Below are 26,425 nucleotides of genomic sequence, written 5' to 3' on the forward strand. Positions count from 1 at the left end.
CACGGAAACAGACCCTTCGGTCCAACTTGTCCTTGCTGACTAGATATCCTAAATTCATCTAGTCCCATTTGCCAACATTTGGCCCATATCCCTCCAAACTCTTCCTATTCATATACCCATCCAGCTGCCTTTTAAATGTTGTATTTGTACCAGCCTCCACCACATCCTCTGGCATATCATTCCATGCACATACCACCCTCTGTGTGAAAATGTTGCTCCTTAGGTCCCTTTTAAATCTTACCCTCTCACCCTAAAGCTATGCCCTCTAGTTTTGGATTCCCCCGCCCCAGGGAAAAGATCTTATCTATTTACCCTATCCAGGCCCCTCAGGATTTTATAAACCTCTATAAGGTCACCCCTCAGCCTCCAACACTTGAGGGAAAACAGCCCAGCTTATTCAGCCTCTCCCTGTAGCTCAAACCCTCCAATCCTGGTAACATCCTTGTAAATCCTTTCTGAAAGGCAGGATGGTATGTGACTTGGAGGGAAGTTTAAAGGTTGTGTGTTTCCATTTGTATGCTGTCCTTGTCCTTCTAAGTGGAATAGATCATGGGTTTGTAAGGGGCTGTTGCATGAGCTTTGTTGAGTTACTAAAGAGGATCAGACTGGTGATACACTCTGCTGTCAAGTTTCACAACATGCTTCCCATCGCTAGCTGAAGATGCCAACTTCACTATACTTGGGTGATTTAATAACAACCTAGCAAATGTCTTCACTCAAAATCCAGTTGGTTGGACAAAGGCAGGATATCCAGAAATAAATTGTTCCAATAACTTGCATTTCAAGCATTTGGGGAGACAATGGCCTATTGATATTCGTAAAGTCACCATAGTTTCACAGGAGCATAGGACTTGTCGCATTAGAGATGGCTGATAGTAAGATTGAGGGTCACCACCTCTCAGGCAAGGGGAGAGGTTGAGAAGGTTGGACCTTCTAGGTAACTCAATAAAATTTGATTTATTATTGTCACATGTATTGAGATACAGAGAAAAAAACCTTGTTTTGTGTGCTAAAGAAAGGGTTCAGAAAAGATTTACAAGGATGTTGCCAGGGTTGGAGGATCTGAGCTACAGGGAGAGGCTGAACAGGCTGGGGCTGTTTTCTCTGGAGCGTCGGAGACTGAGGGGTGACCTTATAGAGGTTTACAAAATTATGAGGGGCATGGAAAGGATAAATAGACAAAGTCTTTTCCCTGGGGTCGGGGAGTCCAGAACTAGAGGGCATTGGTTTAGGGTGAGAGGGGAAAGATATAAAAGAGACCTACAGGGCAACTTTTTCATAGAGGGTGGTATGTACGTGGAATGAGCTGCCAGAAGAAGTGGTGGAAGCTGGTACATTTGGATGGGTATATGAATAGGAAGGGTTTGGAGGGATATGGACCGGGTACTGGCAGGTGGGACTGGATTGGGTTGGGGTATCTGGTCGGCATGGACAGGTTGGACCGAAGGGTCTGTTTCCATGCTGTACATCTCTCTATGACTCTCTATATGCAAGGCCCATTCAAAAGTCTGATAACAACAGAGAAATTGTTCTTAAGTCTGTTTATATGTGCTTTCAAACTTTTGTATCTTCTGCCAGATGGAAAAGGGTGGAAGAAGACAGTATAACCTGGGTGGAAGAAACTTTTTGATTATATTGGTTCCTTTCCCAAGGCAGCGTGAAGTGTAGATGGAGTCAATGGGGTGGACGCTGGTTTGTGTGATATGTGGGCTGCGATCATGACTCTAATTTCTTACAGTCTTGGCAGAGCAGTTGCCATACCAAGCTGTGATCCATCTGTGCTGCTGTAATGGTCATGTCACTAACTAGTAATGTAGAGGTGGAGTTTAATATCCCGTGGACACAGGATCAAATCCAACCATGGCAGCTGATGAAAGTTAAATTCAGTTAATAAAATCTGAAATTGAATGCTTATCTCAGTAATGGTGACCATGAAACAAACACTGATTGCTGTAAGAAACAAACTGGACACAAATTTGACTTGCACTGTATTAGCGGCAGCTTGGAATAACTGCAATGTGGCAATCAATATGTACTCTATCAAAAGCACATACATTTATTAAAAGTTATAATTATTTACAATGTTTTGCTGCACAAAACATTTGGTCTGCAGATTGATCCCCCATCAGCAAATGGTGGCAGTATGCAAATTATAGTATTCTTCAATATTTATATTATAAAATATTCTGGATGCTTTGTATTAATATAAATTATGCAGTTTACACAACTGAGATGTAGCTATCAGAGATGCTAATCACCCACGTATTTGTGCTAACAAATTGAAGCCAATCATATGCTTAGGCACATAAACAAGATTGTGTGCGATATTTAAAGCAAAAAGTGAATTTATTTGTAAAATATGATCTCTTTTTCAGAAGAAAACACACTGTAGTTGTAATTATATCCACAGCATCATCAGAAGCTGAAGCTTGAAAACAGAGAGCAGAAAGATGCAACTTGAGGTACTGTATCACAAAATATATCTTAAAGTTGCAAAAGAAAATATTTCTAATAATGTTATTCCTGAGTTAGTGATGCAGTATCTTTTAAATGTTCATCTCCTAAAACAAAAGTTAGCCACATAATCATACAAGTACTTTGCATTCTGTGATGTGAATCATTTAGACACAATGAATTTTAAACCATGAGTTGATGAGAATTGTAATATTTAAAAAATTCATATTGACACTTAATTAAAAAACACTATAAAGGACAGCAGCAATTAGGAGGAGTTAATTTTGTTGTAACGCATTCAAGTTTAAGACTGGTTATGAAAAGGCACAACAGAAAACAGATAAATGAAACATGAGCCTCTTCTGAACTATTTGGGTGTTTTAAATTTTTTGTGTTGACCTGACCAAGAGTGAAGCATGTTTTTCAGGAAACTTGTTTAAAGAAAAAGTTTAATGAGGATATCAATCTTCAAATTGCATATCAAGAATATGCAAATCATTTCATTCCTCCTTTCCACTCTGATTTTGAGAATAGGAAGTAGAGGGGAAAGAAAATTCATCATAATATTATGTAAGATTGAAAATGGGAAACCTTCAAAGAAGTAAAAGCAAAGAGGAGAAAATAATTTGGAACAAATCAATTTTCAAATGAATTCTTAAAATAGACCAATAGAGTGCTATATTAAAGATAAACTGTGACTGTGAATATCACAGATTATGTGATAACCTCTTAGTTACATAATCATTATCCTATTTTCAGTAAACAGTTGCAACTACATTTTTTGATTTTTCTAGCTGTGTGTAACTAAGTTAGTAGTGTAAAGGTAAGAAACATTGTCCGCTTGCAACTGGAATGTTTGATCTGCAAGTGGCTCTCCTTGCATTTGTTGTGAAGATTGGTTCACAGAGATTGTTTGAGTTGATGGATCAGAAACATCTGCTGATCGACCTTGTTGAAGATGCTGTGCTGTTTCCTGGTTCAAATGAACTGGCTGAGTGGGCTCCTGCCCAAGACTAATAGGCTGTGATCTCCCCTGTGTTATCTGCAGTTGTTGAGCTTGACCCTGGAGGTGCTCCATTGCCTCTTTCGTCAATGTGATCACATGCATATGCTCTGGGTGGCCTGGACATTGCTGGTTTCCCACCATGCCAATGGTTTGGATGTTGTCTGTTTGGCCAGGCTGAGCTACCAGAGTCAGGTTCTGCATATGCTCTCCTTGCTGAGTAAGCAGAGCCAAATTTGAAGCCTGGTCATTAGGTAGACTCTGTGATCCCTCTGCCGAAATAATACGAATGCTCTGTCCATGGTTGGGCATGAAATTAATATTGTCAACATCATTTGTTACCACCAGCTGTATCTGTTGTTCACCTACAGTAGGAAGCTGGTACTGCTGCAGTTGCAAGATAGTCTTCACTCCTTCTGCATCCCCATTAGCTGGAACATTAATGATCTCACTGTTTTTCCTCTCCTTGCTGTGAATCTTCATGTGAGACCTAAGATTGTCAGCTCGAGTGAATCGCTGATGACAAGTTGGACACACAAAAGGCTTGTTTCCTGTGTGCATGGCATCATGACGTCTTTTAGCACTTGGATCAGCAAAGGATTTTCCACATATAGTGCAGGTAAAGGGTTTTTCTCCCCTAGAACAAATATCGTACATTAATTTCCACGCATAAAATTTAAAAAAATATTACTTTGTTTTGCTAGGAATAATAGTATTTTGACACTAGACAGTATTAGATCCACTGCCTTTTTTGATACATACACATAACCTACACTTGAAAGTATAGGGAATAATTTTAATTGTTTGCAGATGACACAAAACATTGAGAAGTAGAAAACAGTGATTTAAAAAAGCAACAGACTTCAAGAAGATACAGAATAGCGAAATCGGCAGATACAGGGCAAATGACATTTAATGCGACCAAGTCACAGTGATACAGCATGGAATCAGACAAATCAGGCCAACCAGTCCATACCTATCATAATCCCAAACTAAACTAATCCCACCTGCCTACCGCTGGCCCATATCCCTCTAAACCTTTTCTATTCATGTACTTATCCAAATGTCTTTTAAATGTTGTAATTGTATCCACATCCACTACTCCCTCAGGAAGTTAATTCCACATGTCAATCACCCTATGTGTAAAAGATTTGCCCCTCGTGTCTTTTTTAAAACTCTCTGCACTCACCTTAAAAATGTGCTCCCTAGTTTTGAAATCCCCCATCCTAGGGAAAAGACAACTACCATTAACTCTCTCTATACTCGTTTTATAAACTGCATAAAGTTGCCTCTCAACCTTCTACACTCCAGCCTATCTTTATAGAGATAGGTCCCAGAGAAAAGTCCCAGCCTATCTTTGTAATTTAAACCTTTCATACCCAGCAACATCCTGGTAAATCTTTTCTGAACCCTCTCCAGCTTAATAATAACCTTCCTATAACTGGGTGACCAGAACGGGACACAGTATTCCAGAAAAGGCCTTACCAATGGCTTGTACACCCGCAACATGACTTCCCAATTCTTGTATTCAAAGGACTGAGCAATGAAGGCAAGTGTGCCAAATACCCTTTTAAAACTCTATCTATATTTGACACAAACTTCAAAGAATTTTGTACTCGAATCCCTAGGTCCCTCTGTTCTACAACACTACTACTCAAGGCATTATTTTTAATTATATAAACCCTACCCTTGTTTGTTTTACCAAAATGCAATACCTCACAGTTATCCAGATTGAACTCCATCTGCCATTTTTCAGCCCATTGACTCATTTCATCAAGATCCCTTAGTCATCTTAGAAAACCTTCTGCACTGTCTACTCTGCCACCAATTTTGGTATTGTCCCCAAACTTACTAACATGTCTTCTATATTTCATCCAAATCATTTACATAAATGACAAACAAAAGAGGACCCAAAACCGATCCCTATAGAACACCACTGGTGTCAGGCCTCCAGTCAAAAAGCAACCTTTCACCACCACTCTCCGTCTCCTGCCGTTAAGCCAATTATGTGTCCAATTGGCAAGCTAACCCTGAATCCCATGTGACCTAACTTTACTAATTAAGCCACCATGCAGAACCTTGTTGAAGGGTTTACTGAAGTCCAAGTTAGCACTCTATAATGAACAATGAGCACAGGCAATATGTACAATTTTACAAGGTACAATTTTAAAGTGCGTGCAGGAACTGAACCCGCAGTGAAAATTCAGAACCAGATGGCTGGAAAACAAAAGCAAGGAAATGAAGCTAAATTGATAATTCATTAGTTACACCTCAGATGGGGTAGTGTGTCCAATTTTGGGTACCACACTCTATATAAAAGATGTTAAGGACTTGTAGAAGATGCAAAGACATTTAGTGTGCTGGAATCAAGAACAAAGGACTTCAGTTATATGGAGAGACTTGAGAAGTTGATAGTGTTCTCCTTAGAGTAAAAAAGGTTAAAAGGAGATTCAATAGAGTTGTTCAAAACCATGAAAGAGTTTGATAAACAAGAAAGGGTTTCCTGTAGCAATGGAATGCCACAGACTTAAGAGGATAAGCAAAAATTAATCAAAGAGGAAAAGAGAACCTTAAAGGATGAGAGATTTAGGGAGAAAATTCCACAGTTTAAGACTTTGGCAGCTGACAACGTGGTTGGCAGTGGTCCAGTGATTAAAATCAGAAATGGTCAACAAGTAGAATTCAAGGAGTGCAGACAATGAAATGCAATAGGCTGGAAGAAATAACTTAGATAGAGAAACAAAGAGTGAAGAGATTTAAAAATAAGGATGCATGAACGGCAAACTTAGGTCAGTGAGCACAAGACTGATAGATGAACATGAATCAGTTGAGTTGATGCGAACTTGCATGACATGACGTAAATGTGCACATGAGGAGCAGAGTAATGGATGGCCTTGAATGTACTTAGGTTGAAAATGGGAAATTGGACAGGAACACATTGGAAACAGTCAAGTCCAGAGGTAATAAAGAGATGACTAAGAGATTTGAGCAGCAGATGAGCTAAGGCTGGCGAGGATTCAGGTGATTTAATTATAAGTTTCAGAAATTAATTGGGTAGAGAGTTGAAATGGAAAATGTCCAAATATATAGAAAAGTACGGAAAAATGGAATTTGCTGAGTAACTCCTTCAAAGAACAGGCACAGGCAGAATGAGCTGAAATGTGTCATTCTGTAATTCTATGACATCCAAACATACTGATACAACTAAGATAGAAAGTACCATTAACAGAGTGTGCTGAAGAAGAAAGTTGTAAAAGGAAACATATTACTAAATGAGTAAAGTAAAGGGACATAGAGTTCAACAGGGATTGGTGTGAGTCAACTGTTGTGGATCAAAGGAAAACAAATAGCATGTAAAGAGGTAGTATAAAGAAGCAAAATGATTTAGACAACAGACAGAAAGCAATAAAATAGTTTAATGACAGAGAGGTTGGAAAACTAATGAAGGGGATGCTACATAGTTATATAGCCTTGTTCAATCCCACCTGGAGTAATTTGTTCACCTTTGGGCCTGGCACCTCAGTAAAGATCTTTCACATTCAGATTGGATGCAGCACAAATTCACTGGAATTGTACCAAGGCTTAGAGGATTAAATAATGAGAGCAGACACTTAGACTTGGCTTTTGTTCTCTTAAACAGAGAAGACTTGAGTATTTTAAATATTAACATAATCTGATAGAATGCATATCAATAAACTATTATTCAGTTGGGGAATTAAGAACACATTCTTTAAATCAATGAATGGCTATTTGACAGTGAAATCAAGATAAATTATTGCACTCAAAAGGATAGTAAAATCTGGTACTCTCTCCAAAAAGACAGAAATTCCAACAATAACAGCTTACAAGATTTTGATGTATTTTCATTAGGTAAGGGTTTTTATTGATGGTGTTCAAGTGCAAATCAGCTGTGATCAAATTTAATAATGGTCACACTTTAGTGCTGCAGGCCTTTTTTCTGCTCAGTATCCGTCAGCCAACATAGTGGAATTGGGATCTTCCTACACACCAACTGGCTACCATGTTTCTGTACAACAGCAACTAGACTTTAAAAGCACATCATAACATAAGGCATTTTCGAATGTCCCCAGCTCATGAAAGGGGTTATAGAAACAAAAAGTATTTATTTGGTAAATAAGCTTCCTCTTTCTTCAACAGAGTAGTAATACAAGTTATGCTTAAATATGGAAAATGGGTTAATTCACTACAAGTGTCTTTTAATATTCAAATCATGTTAAAGCTTCGATACTCAACAGAATATACCTGTGGATTCTGATGTGGGTCTGCAGGGTATTCTTTGCAGTAAAACATTTACCACAAATCTCACATGTAAATGGTTTCTCGCCTGAAAGAACAAAAGACAGGTCAACATTATTGTCATAGTTGGTTACCATGCCTCTATAATTTTCTGACAGGTGCTTCCGTGAAACAGTAACCTAAGTTTCATGCTGAAGAACATCCCGTGCATTTCAAGCATCTACAGTTCATTTCATGAGTGCCAATGCTAATCCTTTAGTTTCTACACCTTTAAATGAATTGTTGTGCTCATCTAAATTGAAAATGCATCAAGATTCAATTGAGGCATTCAAGAAGCCATTGGCTGGCGGTTTGGGGGGGGGGTGGGGAAACAGGATATTGGCACTAGCTAATGATATTCATATAATGAGGCACTGTGGGCGAAGTAGCTTCTTTCTGGGCTGTAATACTTCTGTGATCCTGTGAAAATAATTGTCCTAATAACAGAAAACAGCAGTGTTGGTGTCAAACAGTTCGGTTTTAGTCCAGGATGAAGTAAATCTGAAATGAAGTCTTTTCTATCGTCACAATAAGGGGATAACAACTGTCAAACAACCATGTACTTAATTCTCTGACACATTTGGTGATTTGTTATTTCTTACCTTGCTATATCCTAAAACAACTGTCTTTAGTCACAAACTCATCCATTTCTTTCCATGTTCTATTGTCACCTCAACTCTAAAATAATATCCACAATTTGCTTTCCTTGTCAGCTACCTCCATTTATAAATATCTTTATCTCCAAGGTTCCTAAACACATTGCTCCATTATTACCTCTCTCAAAAGTATCCAGTTATATTTCCTCAGAGGACTACAACTGCCCTCATAAGGTCAATAACATCTTCTGTGACTGCAAGCACGCAGCGCCCCTTCCTCTTGTCTTTGACCTTCATGCCATTGCTTGATCTTTGATCACTCCTTCCATTCTACACCCTGTTGTCTGTCGTCCACAACGTGGTATTTTTGTTTTGTTCTATCTATTTGTCCCAACAAGTCCAGCACATTTCTAGCAATAGTTGACACTCACACCTCCCTACAGTCATTGTTTAAGAACTCTTAAAATTCCACTCTGGACCCCTTCATTTCAATATTGACCTGTTGCCTCAATAATTATGCACAGATACATGATCACTTTTCAGGTAAACACCATCAACAATCAGATATACATCCTGCCACCAACATGAATTTTACAACTGATTTCTACATTATCAAACTGCTTATCTGAGAATATTCTCCAACAAACTATCGTGAAAAAGAAGTGAGATTTCTTTGGCTCAGACAAATATTCTGTCCCATTTCACCATTGGCTTCTCATTTATTCCCACATTTTTCCAAAAATGTATTCCTGTGCTATCTATCATTCACAGTGCACATTACCTGTGTGTGTTCTCATATGTTTCTTCAGCTGAGCAGCATCCATGAATTTACGATGACAGTGCACACATTCAGGCATAGACTGACCTGGCAAACAGGTAGTGGGAAAAATTACAACATTATAAAACAATATATTTTACAAATCTATTGCTGTATATATGCAAATTCATAGGACTCTCTACTAGAGACTCAAAGCTTTTACAATTCACAACAATGACTTAGATGAGGGAAGCAAAGACATGATAGCTAAATTTGCAGATGAATATAGACAGGTTGAGTGAATGGGCAAAAATCTGGTAGAGCGAGTACAATGAGGGAAAATGCAAAGCTATTCACATTGGCAGGAGGAATGAAAAAGCCAAGAACTACTAAAATGGAGAAAGACTACGGAATTCAGAGCTCAGATGGAGCTAGCTGTTCTCATGCATGAGTCACGAAAGGTTAGTACGTGAGTACAGCTCATAATCAAGAAGGAAAATGAGATGTTATCCTTTGTTACAAGAAGAATTGTGGATCATGGAGAGGTCCTGTGGCACAGTGGTAATGTGTCGACCTCTGGGCGAGGAGGGTCAGACTGATATCCCATCTGGCTCCGAGATGTGGTATAGCACGTCAATACAAACTGATTAAAATACCACTGTAAACAAATTAACTGGGGGTTCTTGTGGTTCTGTGGTTGTGTTCCTATCTCTGGTCTGGTTTGAAGTCCTACCTGCCTCCCAAATGATAGGCCCTTAAAAAGGCAAAATATTTCTTCAAAGAGTATAAAGATATACTCTGGTCTATTTAAGGGGCCAGAGTATATCAGTCACATTTTTAAATAAATCTATTTGTTTTGAATGGGTTTTACAGGTGTATAAAGAGTCACATGGCCCTTCAAGGGACTGTCAACTGGTTAATTTTGTTTACTTATTTCCAAAGAAGCATAAAGAGATATTTATTGACACTGGTGCTACTTGGACCGTTAATCGCCATAAATATGTAATGTTTCAATTTATAAATAAAACTGACTCGAGATTGACTTCTGATTTTCGTTTATACCAACTGACTGCCGTGAACCCAGCAGGGCCAAACACCAGATGACATCGGTTTAATATGAATGGCAAAAGAAGCAAGAGGAATAACTTGTGTAGACAGCAGGTGGTTAAGTCTGGTACCTGAAAAAATTCAATTGTGGTCATCAAAAGGGAATTGGTTAATTATCTGAAGAGAAAAAAATTGCAGGACTATGGGGAAAAGTCAAGGGACTGTATGAAGTTGAATTGCTCTCACAAAGACTTGGCACAGCTATGTTAGGTCAAATGATCTTCTTCCATACCACAACCATTCAACTAGTCCATGAAATAACTTGCTTTATTAAATTTTAATGAAGGTATTAACTCAAATGGTTAATATATTAAAAATTCATATTCTGATTTACCAACAGTAATTTCTATTCTATAATGGACATCTCATCAAGGGTTGTGAAACGCATAAATGTGATGTTGTAGACATTGTAAATCTGGCACCAGAATGTAATGGAAATTACTTGCAGTAATCCTTTCACAAATGACCATTTCTCATGACTATCTTTAATAGTACTATGGCTTATATTACTAGCTCCAGCTGCAGAAATCTCTATAATAACATCAGTTTTTTTTGGCACTAGTAACCAGCATGCACAAATTTTAAAATAGCCAGGAAAGGAGAACTTCTCTGAAGAACATTGTTTGATCTTAAGACATGGCATAGCGAAGAAGAGGAAAACTACCGTGCAAAATAAGCAAACCTCTATTATGATCCCAGACTTGACCAGCAAATTTATGTAATGATCTGGTTAGGAATCAGCAACTTTTTGTTGAAAAGGTTTTTATTTTTTACAATTATAAAAGTATAAGAGGTAGTACAACAATCTTATGTTACAAAAACATTAACAATAAACTACCTACTATTCTACAAAACAAAACCGAAACTATCATAAAGGTACAGAACAATCTTTCTATGTTACAATTTGATAAATATTTGAACTTTACAAATTAGTTTAAATTAAATTATACTGGACTAACCTAACTTAGATTAGGTCAAATTAGATTAAATCAACTTAAATTAGCTTAACTTAAAATTACACCACCTGACGCACCCCGCCGAGACTCCCATCCATGGCAGCATCAATTATTCTATCCGTATTTATTCAAGCTTTCTCCCCAAAAGGCTCCCAGACTGCCAAATCTGGCCTTCACATCTTATAGAATAGTTCTGTTTTCTGGTGCACCGTATTCGTAAGAAAATCCAGGCGAATGTGCTCCAGGGGCGGCACGGTGGCACAGTGGTTAGCACTGCTGCCTCACAGCGCCAGAGACCCGGGTTCAATTCCTGCCTTAGGCGACTGACTGTGTGAAGTTTGCACGTTCTCCCTGTGTCTGCGTGGGTTTCCTCCGGGTGCTCCGGTTTCCTCCCACAGTCCAAAGATGTGCAGGTCAGGTGAATTGGCCATGCTAAATTGCCCGTAGTGTTAGGTGAGGGGTATGGGTGGGTTGCACTTCGGCGGGGCGGTGTGGACTTGTTGGGCCGAAGGGCCTGTTTCCACTCTGTAATTAATCTAATCTAATGTAATCACTAATCTGCATCACCCCATGAGACCTGGTGGTTTTCTGAGGTCCAGCTCATGAAAATGTTCTTCCTTGCACAATACGTGAGAATGCTGAATAAGCTCTTGCTGTATTCATCTAGTGAAGGCAAATTCGGCAGTCCCAAAAGAAGGGATACCAGGTCCACCTTAACTTCAATTCCTAGGATCTCCTCCACCTCATTCACTATGACACCCCAGTACCTACAGATCTTATGACACGACCACAGACAATGTGTGAGGGCGCCGGTGCTTGTTTTACATTTAGGGCATCCTGGAGATGCTCCTTTCCTGAATTTTGCTAATTGCTCTGGGGCCATATGGGCTCTGTGGAGAATCTTCAATTGCATAGCCTGCACTTTATTGCATATCTTGATTTTTTTCACATTCTCCCATTTGTCCTCCCATGTTTCATACGGAAGTTCTACACCTAATTCTTAACTCCAGACTCCGTAGAGTCTCAACATATCTTCCAAGGTGCATCCTCTCCGTGAATGATACAGTGTACTCACCAAGAGAGTGCCCGCGCACGGGGGCACTCTTCTCTCCATGTCGGGCTTGTAGGGCTGAGCTAAAAGCGTGGTCCTTCTTTGCATATAATCCCTAATCTGAAAATAACGGAAGAGGTCCCAGCTGGGTAGCCCATATTTGTGACTTAGCAGATCAAAAGACATCAGGACCTCTCCCTCAAATTGGTCTCCCAAACAGGAGAATCCCTTGACCTCCTTTGCTTTAAGGCCGGAATTGATTGACCCCGGCCTGAATCCTGGGGTTCTAACTAAGTGGGTAAATGGTGAAGTCTTATGCAGGTTGCCCTCGCCCTGCCGCATCATCCTCCATGCTTTCACTGTGTTTATACAATGCTCAAAAACAGATTTCATCCTATCCATAAATAACAAATTAAGGAGGGGACACCTTGCCTGCGTGGCCTCGATATCAAGCCATATCGACCTCGGATCCTTCTACACCCAGTCACTCACATAGGACAATAAGTCGCTTATTTGGTATCGCTTAAAGGTTGAGAGATCTACCCCCCCCCATATCCTGTGTGAGTTGCAATTTGGTGAATTTAATCAGAGGGCACCTACGACATCAAATGAAGGATCCAAGCCAGCCACTGAGTCTCTGCAGCACTTGTCTGAGCAACGACTGGAGCATTCTCCATGGGGTAAAGTAACCGAGGAAGAACATTCATTTTTATCAGGGCTATTTGGCCAAATCATGATACTGGTAACTCCTCCCAACACTGAAGATCTTGTTTTATCCTTTCAAATAGTTGCACAAAGTTAGTTGTATACAGCTGGTGGAAAGCAGGGTTAATAAAAATACCCAAGTAAAGAAAACATTTTTGTGACCACCGGACAGGAAATTGTGCTCCATCCTCCAGGTCAGGCACTCCCACCAAGCCCCCCACAGGCATGACTTCCGATTTTGTAAAATTAATTTTATACCCCCAGAACATGCCAAACATGACTTTTCGGGTTAGCCAAAAAGAGAAGAACCTCATCAGCGTAGACAGTAATTTTGTGCTTTCCCATTCCTACTTCCGCGGCAACTATTTTAGAGTCCTTCTGAATAGCCTCCATCAACAGTTCGATTACTAAAGCGAACAGCAGCACCAAGAGAGGACACTGTTGTCGGCTGCCTCTCCCAATGCTAAAATTATCTGATTTTACGCCATTTGTAAGGACTGCGCTATAGGGTTATTATACAGCACTGCAACCTACCTAGCCAAAGTCGACCCAAGGTCAAAACATTCCAGGACACCAAAAAGATATGGCCACTCCACCCGGTCAAACACCTTTTCTGCATCCAAGGAGACCACCAAGCCTGGAACTGATCTCTGCTGACATACCTGTACTATATTCAACACTCTCCTGATATTATTGGAAGAGCTACGACCCTTAATAAACCTGTCTGGTTTTCCTTTATGATAGTAGGCAGTACTTTCTCCAATCTCAAAGCTAACATATCAGACAGGATTTTAAAATCTACATTCAGCAGTGAGATGGGTCTGTATGAGGCACAGTCCTCAGGATCTTTCCCACTCTTTCGAATAAGGGAGAAGAAGAGACGGCAAAATGCAGTCCTGACTGGATGAGTGTTTGTACACACCCAATATTGGCTTGGCCAATGGGAGCCTGGCTGGGCCAGGTGCTTTGCCACTTTGGAGCTGCCTTATCACCTCTGGATTTTCTTGCATTGTTAAGGGTGCATTCAAAAGGGAGGCTTGCTCTACATTTATACCTGGGAGGGCCAGTTTCTCAAACAAGGATTCCATCCTTGCTACTCCATCCTCACAACCCTCCGACTAGTATAACTCTGCATAAAATCTCCTGAATTTTGCATTAATTTCTTTAGACTTGTGAGTAATAGTACAAATTCTCTCCATAATGGACACAATGGACTGTGGGGCTCTTTTATTCCTGGTCAAACATGCCAGGTATCTACTTGGTTTATCACCATATTCAAAGATCCTTTATTTCGCAAAGGAGACCTCTCTCTTCGCCGCCTGGGTTAAGTACTGAATTCAGAGTAGCCTGGAGAGCTGTGACCCGCTGGAGCTTAGCCATAGACAGTCTATCATAATATGCCAATTTGGCTGCCTTCAGCTGAGCATGAAATAATTAAGCATCTCAATAAACGTTGGTAGTCTCCCAAATTGATGGGTTACTGGCAGTACCCGAATTAATGTCCCAGAAGGTCCTAAACTCCCTCGTGAAGTACTCTATAAATGTGCTATCCTTCAGAAGAAATGGATCCATGTGCCAATGCCATGTTTCTATTCCAAAGATGTGCAGGTTAGGTGAATTGGCCATGCTAAATTATCCATTGTGTTAGGTGCATTAGTCAGAGGGAAATGGGTCTGGGTGGGTTACTCTTCGGAGGGTCGGTGTGGACTTGTTGGGCCGAAGGGCCTGTTTCCACACTGTAGAGAATCTAATGTAATCATAACACTGAATCCAGACAGATCAATGGAACAAAGAACATATCAATTCTTATGCGGCATTTGTGTGGGTTGGAGTAAAAGTCCATTAGAGTGGAGATATGTCCAGACATCCACCAATCTCAACTCCCCACGTAAGTCCACCAACCGTCTGGATTGCGGCGAGATCCCCGAGAGACCCTTTGGCATCCTGTCCACCTCAGGGTCCATGAGATGGATAGGTCTCCTCCTATAACCGTATGGCACACCCTAAAAGCCATCAACTTGGAGAATAGGTCGATTAAGAATTTAAGGGGGTGCACGGGGGGGGGGGTCAAGAGACATTCAGGATGCCATATTCATTCCCATGTACTGAGGCCTTGATGAACCGCCCATGTTCATCCTTAACTTGGTCTATTATCTGAAATGGGAGGTTCCCCTGTACTAGTATGGCCATTCCTCTGCTTTTAAAGTTGAAAGAGGAGAAGAATACCCTACCAAACCCTCCCTGCTGTAATTTCAAATGTTTCTTGTCACTCAAGTGTGTTTTTTATAGCAGGGTGATGTCAACCCTCTCCTTTCTGAGGTTTCTTCTAATCAGGGAATGGCTCCCCTTTATGTTCCAGGTGCACCATCTAAACAAACCACTAGCCATAACTGCCCAAAGCGGCCCGCGGCCCTCCAAGAGGTGGAAGCTTACTCATGGTGCGCTAAATGGAGAAAAAGCAGGATTTATAAAATCTAAAAACTACCACTACAAATACTATAAAAACTCAAAAACCAACCACTACTCTTAAATTAAACAAACAAACATACAAACAACAAATAACTGAAGATTCCCCCTCGCCTATAGGGGGCATTCGTCTCAATCCCTACAACCATCATGGTTCCTTCCAGCTAAAGCCACGCCCCAAACCCAAGCACCACAGAGACAAAGAAAACCTATTATTTACACGTGAAAATTAAAAGGGGACGCCCAACCCATCCCCTCCATACATCAATCCTATTTGTCCATAATAAAAGAGATAACCATCCCAAACGCAGAGAAAATAAGGGAATAACAGGAATTAGTAAACAAAAGGGGGAATTTCACATCAAAGCAATGCTAAGCCTAAAAAACCAACAATCATGAGACCAAAGGATATACCGTTGTCCATAGTATTTTCTATTTCAAAGAGCATCTATTTCAAAGAGTCTAGGAAATCCCTTACTTTCTCTGCTGAGTCAAAGTTGTAAATCGACCCTCCATGATTAAAGTGCAGTACTGCTAGGTACCTCACAGAGTACTGGATATTCAGGTCTTTCAACCTCTTCCTGACTTTATCCAAAGATTTCCTCTCCTTGATTACAGCCATATAGAAGTCTTAAAAGAACATCATTTTCAACCCCTTGTGTACCAGGGACTGCGAGTCTTTTCCCAGCCTTCTGGAGGCTTCCATTATCATTTGTTTCTCCTTGTAACATTGGAGTTGCACTAGGATCGGGCAGGGACGCTGATCTGACCTGGTCCTGCGCATCGTGATCCAGTGGGCCTGTTCCACACACATTCAGCCTGACTCGACTTCCCAGCCCCAGAAACTGGGTGAGTCACTGCCAGGAGGCTGACCAGGTTCTCACCTTTGTCATGTTCCGGGAGCCCGATTGTCCATAAGTTCTTCCTTCTACCTTGAGAATCAAGTTTGTCGACCTAGACCAGCAGGGTCCGAATCTGGCTTTCCAGCCTTCGGATCCTCACCTCCGAATTCTCCGCCACGGTCTCCAACGCTGTGGTCCTTTGTTCGACTGCCTTAACACATCAATCAAGCGTTTGAATCACCAACTCATGCTTTTGTAGCATGGCAGAGATCGGTTCCAGCACCAAATCGATTTTCTTTCAGAGTTTTACAAACTCCGAGACTAAGTTCTATTGCTCCAATGGGATCCAAGGCACCACCACAGGAGTTAGGGCTGCGGCTGCAGGTGTGCCCGGCATTGTAGGGGAGTGCCCTGCTTCTGCGACCCTCACACTCCCTTTCCTTTATTCATCTTCAACTTCTTCCCAAAACATTAGGATCAGTATTTAAAAGGTTCTAGGGCTTTTGTCTTACTTTATTTTCCTAATTTTCCTTATAGACAGCTAGTGAGGCGGAGGTAAAAGCACCACTTTACTTCGGTTATGATGTAGAGCCCAGCACAGCAGACCTATCTGATCGCCGCCCTCTTGGATCTCCCCAGCAACCTTTAGTTTTAAGTCAAGAAGAAATATATAAAACAGGAGTAGGTTATTCAGCTCTTTAAGCCCACTTGCTATTCAATATGACTAGATTAGATTAGATTACTTTACAGTGTGGAAACAGGCCCTTCAGCCCAACAAGTCCACACCGACCTGCCGAAGCGCAACCCACCCATACATTTGCCTCTTACCTAATACTAGGGGCAATTAAACATGGCCAATTCACCTAACCTGCACATTTTTGGACTGTGGTAGGAAACCAGAGCACCCGGAGGAAACCCACGCAGACACGGGGAGAACGTGCAAACTCCACACAGAGTCGCCTGAGGCGGGAACTGAACCCGGGTCTCTGGCGCTGTGAGGCAGCAGTGCTAACCACTGTGCCACCGTGCCACCCACTATTGGCTGATCATCTAACTCAGTCCCTCTTGCCACTTTTTCCCCCATACCCTTTGATCCCTTTAGCCTTAATAACTCTTCCTTGAAAACATTTTGGCCTCAACCACTTTCCATGGGAGAGAATTCCAGTCATGTCTCCTCATCTCAGTCCTAAATGGCCTACTCTGTATCCTTAGACTGTGATCCCTGATTCTAGACTCTTCAGTTGTCAAGAAGATCCATCTTGTCTTCACCCTGTCTAGTCTGGTTAGAACTTTACAGTTTGTTTGAAATTCTTCCTCATTCTTCTAAAGTCCAGTGATTATAGTCCTAACAGATTGATTCTCCATATGCCAGTCCTGCTATCTCAGGAATCAGTCTGGTATACCTCCACTGCACTCCTTCTAGAGCAAGAACATCTTGCCTCAGATAAGGAAACCAAAACTGCGCACAATACTCCAGATGAGGTTTCACTAATTGAACTATTAGTAGTACTCAGCTTTTTCTGTGTACAATTATATGAGTCCTACACAAGTCAATTTGTTTCCCAATAGATGGGTTTCTGAATCTCAGTCCACGATCTAATCCATTTTGTGATCATATACTGGACTTGAAACAAAGTTTTGCGGTATTATACCAGGTGCAGCAAGACATCCTTGCCATTGTACTCAAACCTTCTCACGATCAAAGTTAACATATCATTTGACTTCTTCACTGCCTGCTGCATAAATTGAGAGATCCAGGAGACTTATGAAGAGAATAAAGTCATAAGATTCCACAGTTTTGAACCTACAACACTAAAATTTACTGTACTGTGTTGGAACAGTCATACAATCTACATTTACTAACAACCAGAATTAACATGTCATTAGAATGGGTAACAGATTGTGATTGAATATCCCACAGAGCATATCAATTAGCAAATGTAATCAAAACAGATCCAATGGATTTCTTAACAATTCCTCCTCCCCACCCAAGTTATCGATGCAGTGGGTCACCAAATTATTGATAAACTTCACAAGGGATTACAAATCCTCACTTTTGCTGATCTAACCTTGAAATTCCCTCTCAAGAATTGCCCAGCTTTGGAGTGTCCCAGTAACTCCAAAGTTCCCATTCTGATCAATCACTCTCCTCGCCAAAGTCCATCCTGGACTCTGAAACTGCACAAGAATAATTCCAATTTTTTGGCAAATGCTGGCTTTACCAAGCTAAAACTGCCCCTGAGTTTTTTGTCCCCTGAGCTTTGATCTTGCTCAACCGCATCCAGGAAATCCTGCTTGTGGACCTTTCAGCTCTCAGCTGAATTGAACTATTAGTAGTACTCAGCTTTTTCTGTGTACTACTTCCAGGACTTTCTCCCATTCTCCTATGCAGAGCTATTCAATTGCTCAAGTTCTTCCCTGAGTCTTCACTACACAAAATACACATAGTTCAGCTACCTTTAACAGCATTGTTTACAGTAGTAGTGCCTAGCATGGAGTCTACTTCAGTTCTTGTCTCTTTCTCTAACAAACATAACTTTTGAACTCCACTTCAGTGACTCCTGAACTGTGCTGAGTGACTTCTTGAGAACATTGTAATAAGCCTCTCCTAATATTGGGCAGAATTAAATACAGCCAGCAAACAACTATTTGAACTAACTGTTCAATAAGTGTAGCAGCTATAGAATGCTGAATTGCTCAGTACAAAAAGTAGATATGAACAGGGGATTTCATTACAGCACCAAATATAAGAATACTACATTGTAGAAGAAAATGAACTTAGAGAGTAATGTATGAAATACACTCAAACCAATCCTTTTTTTCTGATGTCTACTTCTGAACAGTAACAAGGGATCAAGTTTAATTGATCAAATCCTTATCAGCTCCTCATTTTTATTTTCAAATCCTCCATAAACTTGGCACTCTATATTTCTATGATCTCCTCCAATCCTACTACGCTTTAAATATTTGCACTTCTTCAGTTCTGACCTTTGCACATACACAGTCTACCATGGTGGTGGTGGGGGGTTGGGGGGGAAGGCATGCATCAGCTGCTCATGATTTAAACTCTGAACTCATTCATTAAGTCATTTTGTCCCTCTAATGTGCGTACCTCCTTTAAGATGTTCCTTAAGACCTACCTCTAGTCCATGTTTTTGGTATCTACCATAACGGTTCTTTGTGTATCCTTTTTCTGTTAACTTTGTTTCGTAAAATTCCTGTGCCTTGGGAAAGTTTAAAAAGAAATGCTTGTATTTATACAGCATCTCACGTGCCCTCAGGTATCACAAAGCCCATCACAATAAACGAACTACTGTTTAATTTGGTATGGCATAGAAAATATAGTAGTTAAATATGCACTCTCCCACAAAACTCAATGTGGTAACGACCAGATAGTGGGGCAAATACAGTGCCATGAAACCCAACTGGTTCACCAGTATCCTTTTGGAAAGGAAATCTGCCATCTTTAGCTGGTCTGACCTATAAGTGACTCCAGACTCACAGCTTTAGGTTAGGGATGGACAATAAATGCCTGCCTAGCCAATGATGCCCACATCCTCTGAATGAAATCTTTAAAATCTTTTCTGTCCACTTGAGGCATCAGACAGGGTGGAAGATTAGTATAACATCTACGACATTGTATTTTTACTTCTTTGACTCTTAACTGCTCTCTGGGTAGTTGGAGATGGACAATAAATGCTGGCTTAGCCAGCGATGCCCACATTCTGTGAATGAATAAAAAAGTTATACCTGTATGGACTCTGTAATGGCTCTTCAACTGTCTTCTCTGAGTAAAAACCTTCCCACACTGGTCACAATTAAAAGCTTTCTTTCCTAAAAATGGATAAAAATATTTTTTAGTGAAGGCTTTCTGAAGAGATAGACAATAAAACAAGAATCTTCCACAAAAATCAATGTGGTAATGACCAGATAGTGGGACAAATACTGTGCCATGAAACCCAACTGGTTCACTAACTTATGGAGATGGAATGGCTGTCATGTGAAGAGAGGCTGGTTCGACCTGGCCTGTTTAAACTACAGTTTAGAGGGATGACAGGGGATCTGATTGAAACATTTAAAATTCCAAAATGCTAGACTTCTACGTCAGCATACAATAACTGAATCGGCATTTGAGAGATAAACTTTCAGGGTTTGCCAGTATAGAGTAGGGATAAAGGACTGATTGCTATCATTACAGAGAGCTGACATGAATTCAAATGAGTGAAATGGCCATCTGCTCAATTGTAATTAGGTTATTACTACACTAACATCACCTGATTCTGAGGTATCATGGAGCAAATCACTACAATGCAATGCACCATAATGGCAGTTTACCTATTAATGGTAATGTCCATTTTGTTATTTAAATTAGGCTTAAAAGATAAGTTGCAGCGCAATTACCTGTGTGCAGACTCATGTGCTCCAACAAAGAGTGCTTGGTGGTCAATGCCTTTCCACAAACTGTGCAGTGATAAGGGCGCTCCCCTGTATGCATTCGCTCATGAACCTGCAGCGTGTGCTTCTGTGAAAATCCTTTACCACATTCAAAACACTTAAAAGGACGTTCACCTACCACAAAAAAAAATTGAAGTGAATATTTAAGTCTCAAAATTTGTATCCAACCTTATGACAATATTTTATGTCATTGGTGAGATTCAGTTGTATAGTAACACAAGATAACAGCGGGCCTGAGGGTTAGCAGCACCTGCTGATAGTCCATTGGACAGAAAGCACTTAGGCAGGGAAACATATGTTTTGTCAAATCTAGGGACTGAAATGTGGATTTTATCAGCCCAAATGGTAGGTTTAAGTCTTATGCTATTAAAACAGGAACAAAAAATGGAAACAGAAGATAGTACTTTCTCATTGTTTAGGAACAAATTTATGACATCGGACATACCAAATAAACAATGGCCATTTTAATAAGTATAAATTGCAAAAATATGCAATCATTAGTAAAGACAAGGTTATAAATTTTAAAAACTTATAATATTGAAAAGTTCACATTTTCTTACAGGTTCTGAGTATGGGATTAGGGCACTGGGGAAAGGAATAACTTTTCTATGACTGTCATGCTGGGTGAATTATCCGTTTCAAAGCTCCCCCAATCACAAAACTAAAAAGGCTGCTCATTGCTCACCTGTGTGTGTCCTTCGATGTGTGGCCAAGAAGTGGTGATTTTTGAATACTTTATCACAGTCTTCACATCTAGCCTCCACATCCGGATACTTTCTCTTCCTCCCTCGCTTCTTCATTTCCTCTTGTTCCTCCTCTACTGTGCCAAGCTTGTACCCCATTAACTTAATAGGCCTCTGAATTCTACGGTTGCTATAGCGGCTGCGACCCACCGCCGTTAATTTACGTTCATAACCTTCTGTCTGTGAAACTGCGTTAGCATCAAAACAGGTTTCTGGTTCTGAAATCTGACAGCTTTGTCTCCCTTCATTGGTAACCTTATTGCCTGTTTTACAATGAGATTCATCTGTAGGTTCTTCCAATGTGCTCAGATGTTCTTGTGGGTCAGTTGGAGTCCCACTGTCAGCTTCAGTCCTTTCTGTTTGCAGCTGTTCACATTTCCGGGGTCTTCCCCTTTTGCGTTTTGGCTTTGAGGGCTGATCATTATCAACATTGGGATCCACAACTACCACTTTAATTCCATTGGAAGCCAATGATACCTTAACATGTAAGTGGTTGTCCTGATAGTCTGAATATGCTTTAATTAAATCATTCACTTTCAGAATCTCAGCAATGGTCACAATATGCTCAATGGACTTTTCAGCAACATTCAGACGACCAGTGTATATGAATTCCAGCACAGCACTGAAGGTATCTGCTGCCATTCCATTAAGCATATAGATACCTTGACCTTGCTGGCTTTCATCAGCAAACATCAGAGAGAAATATTCACTGCTAGCAGCAAGCAGTGCTTTGTGTGCTTTGAAATGAACATCCTCAGCAATTAAAGTGATGTCACATAAGAAATTTCTTTTTCTTTGTTCTTCAAAGTTAGTTAAAACTGTGTCTTTGTGAGTCTTAGATTGAATGATGAGAGAAGAAGCAGGTGAAACAGCAGGCAATGTCTCATCCATCTTGATGGCACTCAGTCAAACATACATCCCCATGTACCTACCAATGAAAGAACATGTAAATAGTCAGTATTTTTGATTCAGCAGTACAGATCCCAACTGCCATTTGTGTTTTTGCTGATAACTATGTGGTATATTTTATGCATTAAACCTTAGATATATTCACATTTATGTTACTCTTACTTGATCACTTTAGTGTAATCACCAACGGTTCATTTCAGTGTTTTCCACAGCTTAACATGTTTTCCTGACATACATCAAGTTTGGAAGAGCAAAATCTATAACTTTAGTGCTGGGCACTTTTCATAATCTAAAATGTCAGTCAGATATAGAAATGTGACTAAATATTCTGTTTCATGAAATTCTAGTGATAACAAGGAATATAAGTCATGTGTTCCTCAGTAATCCAGATGCTGACCAACAACGTTTACCTCCAGTTATAAATGTTAAGATAATGTAGAAAGCTTCCTATATAGTGCGCTGTAAACACATATCTACATCCCCTTGTCCAGCTCCCTCAAATACTGGAACCAGTCAGCTTCTAATTGCATTGTTTAAAATTGCATTAATTCTAACATGTCTAATGCAAAGTTCTTTCATTCTGAGTTCCAATAAAAACAGACCAATCTATTATTTGCCTATACAAAGTAACTTCCTCATCAGGAATTTATACCATCTACAAAGGTCTCAGTATCCTATAGCATGCAGCCCGAAATACATCACTCCAACTGTGGTCTACTACAGTTACACTCAAACTTATCACTACATTTGAATTCTTTAATCTTCCAATAAAACAAAATACATGGTTAAACTCCATTTCTCTGAATGGATGTCAAACACACACGTTGAAACATTCAGGCAAAGCAGCCAGATTTCAATGCATAATGCTGTCTTATATTGCCTTGACAACTTGCTCATACATGGAGAGGGAAAAGTACAAACAATTAATCCACTTTCACAGGCTTGTGATGTAAGAAAGTTGAGTAAAAAGTTTACAAAATATGTTTCTCTGTATCTAATACCTTCACATACATATTCACACATTTAAATCAATTTTAAAATTTGTCAACATTCATTTCACTTTTCCTTAAGCCAGAAACACTTTTACGGGAGGACAATCTGTGATAATCATCTGTATCAAATCTCAAAAAAACTTCAAAGTTAATTCCTTAGAACTTCAAAATACCAGATTCCCTGACAAAACACAGCTTTTTGATTTATTCTATCCCAGGCAAAGTTCCTGAGAATTCACTTTCATTTAGCAGATAATCCCACTGCACTAAAACCAGCTTTTGCTTCTGTAACATCAATCCACCTCCCAGCCACCCAACTGCAGCATACGTATTGTTGAAATAAAACTGGACAGCAATAACACTTGCAGCAATTTAGTACAGCAACATCAGCAAGGTACATACTCTAGACATAGCAGACTTGCTAGCTCAACTAAAAACCTGATGAAGTGCTTATGCCCGAAACGTTGATTCTCCTGCTCTTTGGATGCTGCCTGACCTGCTGTTTTTCCAGCAACACACTCTCGACTGTGATCTCCAGACCTCGCTTTCTCCTAAAAATACAACTATATATTTTAACAATTCCCATTTTAAAAAAATTAAAAGTATATCATATCTTCTTGCTAAAAACTGCAAAACTCCAATGCTTTAAAATTATCGCTGAATTTTCTCTGGTTGTTCTTCCACACTATCAACCACATGATAATTTTTTGTATCTGTCTACATTTTACTCCATTCGTTTGTCTCATTTTATCCCAGGTATCTCTCATATCTGCCAATGGTAGAAATCTTTTGAATATGCCTATATAAAATATTTGAAAATTTTCAGCCACATAAAAAGACCAAATTTATATTCACAGAGAACCTTTTACAATCTCAGGACATCTCAAAATGCTTAGCAGCTAATTGAGTACTTTTTGAAGTGCTGTCACTGTCATCATGTACAAAACGAGGCAATGATAACCAATAAAGGTGTGCTCACAACAGTGAAGAATCACTACTGAGTGACTCTGCTTCCCCAGTCTTTTCAGATACCTTACGGAACATAAAATGGGAAGATGAGTGTTCAGAATCTTTTGAGAACTGCAAATATTTCACATTTATCCCTGGTCTGTTTTTTTTCATCACTTTATCCTTTTTTTCCACTTTATCATATGCTTCCCTTACTTTATATTGTGTCTCCCTCTTTATATTGTACTTCACTTTATATCCAATCAATGGTTCTCTCTTTACATTTGTATCCTATCTTCTCTATTCTTATCTGTCTTTATCCACTTTAACCCATGTCTCCCCCTTCATGTAGAATATTTACAGCACAACAGGAGATCATTGTCCTTGCAACAGGCAAAAGAAAATAATCCATTCCTGGCCTGTAGTCCAGCTGAATACATTAGCTCAAGTGTATATTCCTCTTGACAACTTTCACACGATTAACATAAGGGCAGAAGTACTGTCTAGTCTGACATTCAATGAGATCACGATCTGATAATTCTCAACTCCACTTTCCTGTCTTTCCCCTTGATTCCTCTAAAAATCCATCTATCTCAGCCTTCAATATACTTAATGACCCAGCCTTGACAGCACTCCGTAGTAAAGAATTCTACAGATTCACAACATTTTTCATCTTTGTCTTAATTGGACACATCCTTACTCTGAAGTATTGAGTACAGGAGTTGGGAGGTCATGTTGCGGCTGTACAGGACATTGGTTAGGCCACTGTTGGAATATTGCATGCAGTTCTGGTCTCCTTCCTATCGGAAAGATTTTGTGAAACTTGAAAGGGTTAAGAAAAGATTGACAAGGATGTTGCCAGGGTTGGAGGATCTGAGCTACAGGAAGAGGCTGAACAGGCTGGGGTTGTTTTCCTACAATTGCAACATTTAAGAGGCATTTGGATGGGTATATGAATCGGAAGGGTTTGGAGGGATATGGGCCAGTTGCTGGCAGGTGGGACTAGATTGGGTTGGGATATCTGGTTGGCATGGACGGGTTGGACCGAAGGGTCTGCTTCCATGCTGTACATCTCTATGACTCTATGGACTCTCCCACAAGGTGAAACAACCATTCTACATTTGTCTTATGTAATCTCCAAAGAATCTTGTACAACTCAATCACGCTATCTCTAAATTCTTCAAAATTTTGATGAGCTCAACCTATTCAATCTCTCCTCATAAGACAGTCCATCCATCCTTGGTATCAACCTAGTGAAGCTTCTCTGGACTGCCTCCAATACTAGCATATTTCCTTAGATAAGGGGCCCAAGTCTGTTCACAGTATTCCTGCTGCGGTATGACTTGTGCCTTGAACAGTTTTATCAAAGCTTCCCTATCTTTATGCTTTGTTCCTTTTGAAATAAAAGCCAATATTACATTTTCTGCTGAACTTATATGCAAACTTTTTGTGATTCATGCATGAGGACTCCCAAATTACTCCGAGCTGTAAACATTCTGCAATCCTTCTCCTTTTAAATAATATTCCTATTGTACTTGCCAAAGTGCAGAACCTCCCATTATATTCAATCCGCCAAATTTTTTGCCCTTTCACTTAACCAATCCAAATGCGTCTGTAGCCTTTTTGTGCCATCCCTAATATTTGTCTACCTTAATTTTGTGTTACTTAGAAACTTGGATCTAGCATATCAACTTTCCTTGTCCAAGTTATGAATGTATATTGTAAATAACTGTGGCCCCAGTACTGATCCCTATGGAATTCTACTGGTTGCAAGCTGTTATCCTGAATACTCCCACTTATGCCAACTCTTTGACTTCTGTTAAGAGTCATAGAGATGTACAGCATGGAAAGAGACCTTTCGGTCCAATCCTTCCACGCCGACCAGATATTTGTGTACCTTATTAAATACCTTTGGAAATCCAAATACATTATATCCACTGCTTCCTGTGTATTCTGCTTAATCTCAAGATTAAATATCATTTGCCAGTTTTCTGCAAACCTTGCCGATCCACTGATATCTCCATGTAATTTACTGTGTCCTTCCACACTATCAACCACATGATAATTTACACATTCCCCATTTTCTCCACTACCCCATTCTCTCCTTTCCCCCTTTCTGTCTATTTCTCCTTCCCCTCGCTCCCT

At 40.0% G+C, this 26,425-nt stretch overlaps 1 protein-coding gene across 3 annotated transcripts in view; it reads right to left on the minus strand.

The window, feature by feature from the left end:
• Nucleotides 1-1,975: 1,975 nt before the first annotated feature.
• zbtb24 (zinc finger and BTB domain containing 24) overlaps nt 1,976-26,425 on the minus strand; it is a 25,479-nt gene continuing 1,029 nt past the window's right edge. The window contains exons 1-7 of one of the 3 annotated variants that reach the window (XM_043687111.1): nt 26,190-26,364; nt 21,374-22,359; nt 20,635-20,802; nt 19,984-20,067; nt 9,131-9,214; nt 7,721-7,802; nt 1,976-4,094 (exon numbers count right to left, since the gene is read on the minus strand). In XM_043687111.1, coding sequence (XP_043543046.1) covers nt 3,245-4,094; nt 7,721-7,802; nt 9,131-9,214; nt 19,984-20,067; nt 20,635-20,802; nt 21,374-22,322 — 2,217 coding nt within the window. In that variant the 5' untranslated portion in view covers nt 22,323-22,359; nt 26,190-26,364 and the 3' untranslated portion in view covers nt 1,976-3,244. Of the gene's footprint in view, nt 4,095-7,720; nt 7,803-9,130; nt 9,215-19,983; nt 20,068-20,634; nt 20,803-21,373; nt 22,360-26,189; nt 26,366-26,425 lie in introns of those variants that run through there. The other 2 variants (XM_043687112.1, XM_043687113.1) reach the window with 2 other exon arrangements.

This window comes from Chiloscyllium plagiosum, chromosome 3 (genome assembly GCF_004010195.1).
Source record: "Chiloscyllium plagiosum isolate BGI_BamShark_2017 chromosome 3, ASM401019v2, whole genome shotgun sequence".
Taxonomy (NCBI): domain Eukaryota; kingdom Metazoa; phylum Chordata; class Chondrichthyes; order Orectolobiformes; family Hemiscylliidae; genus Chiloscyllium; species Chiloscyllium plagiosum.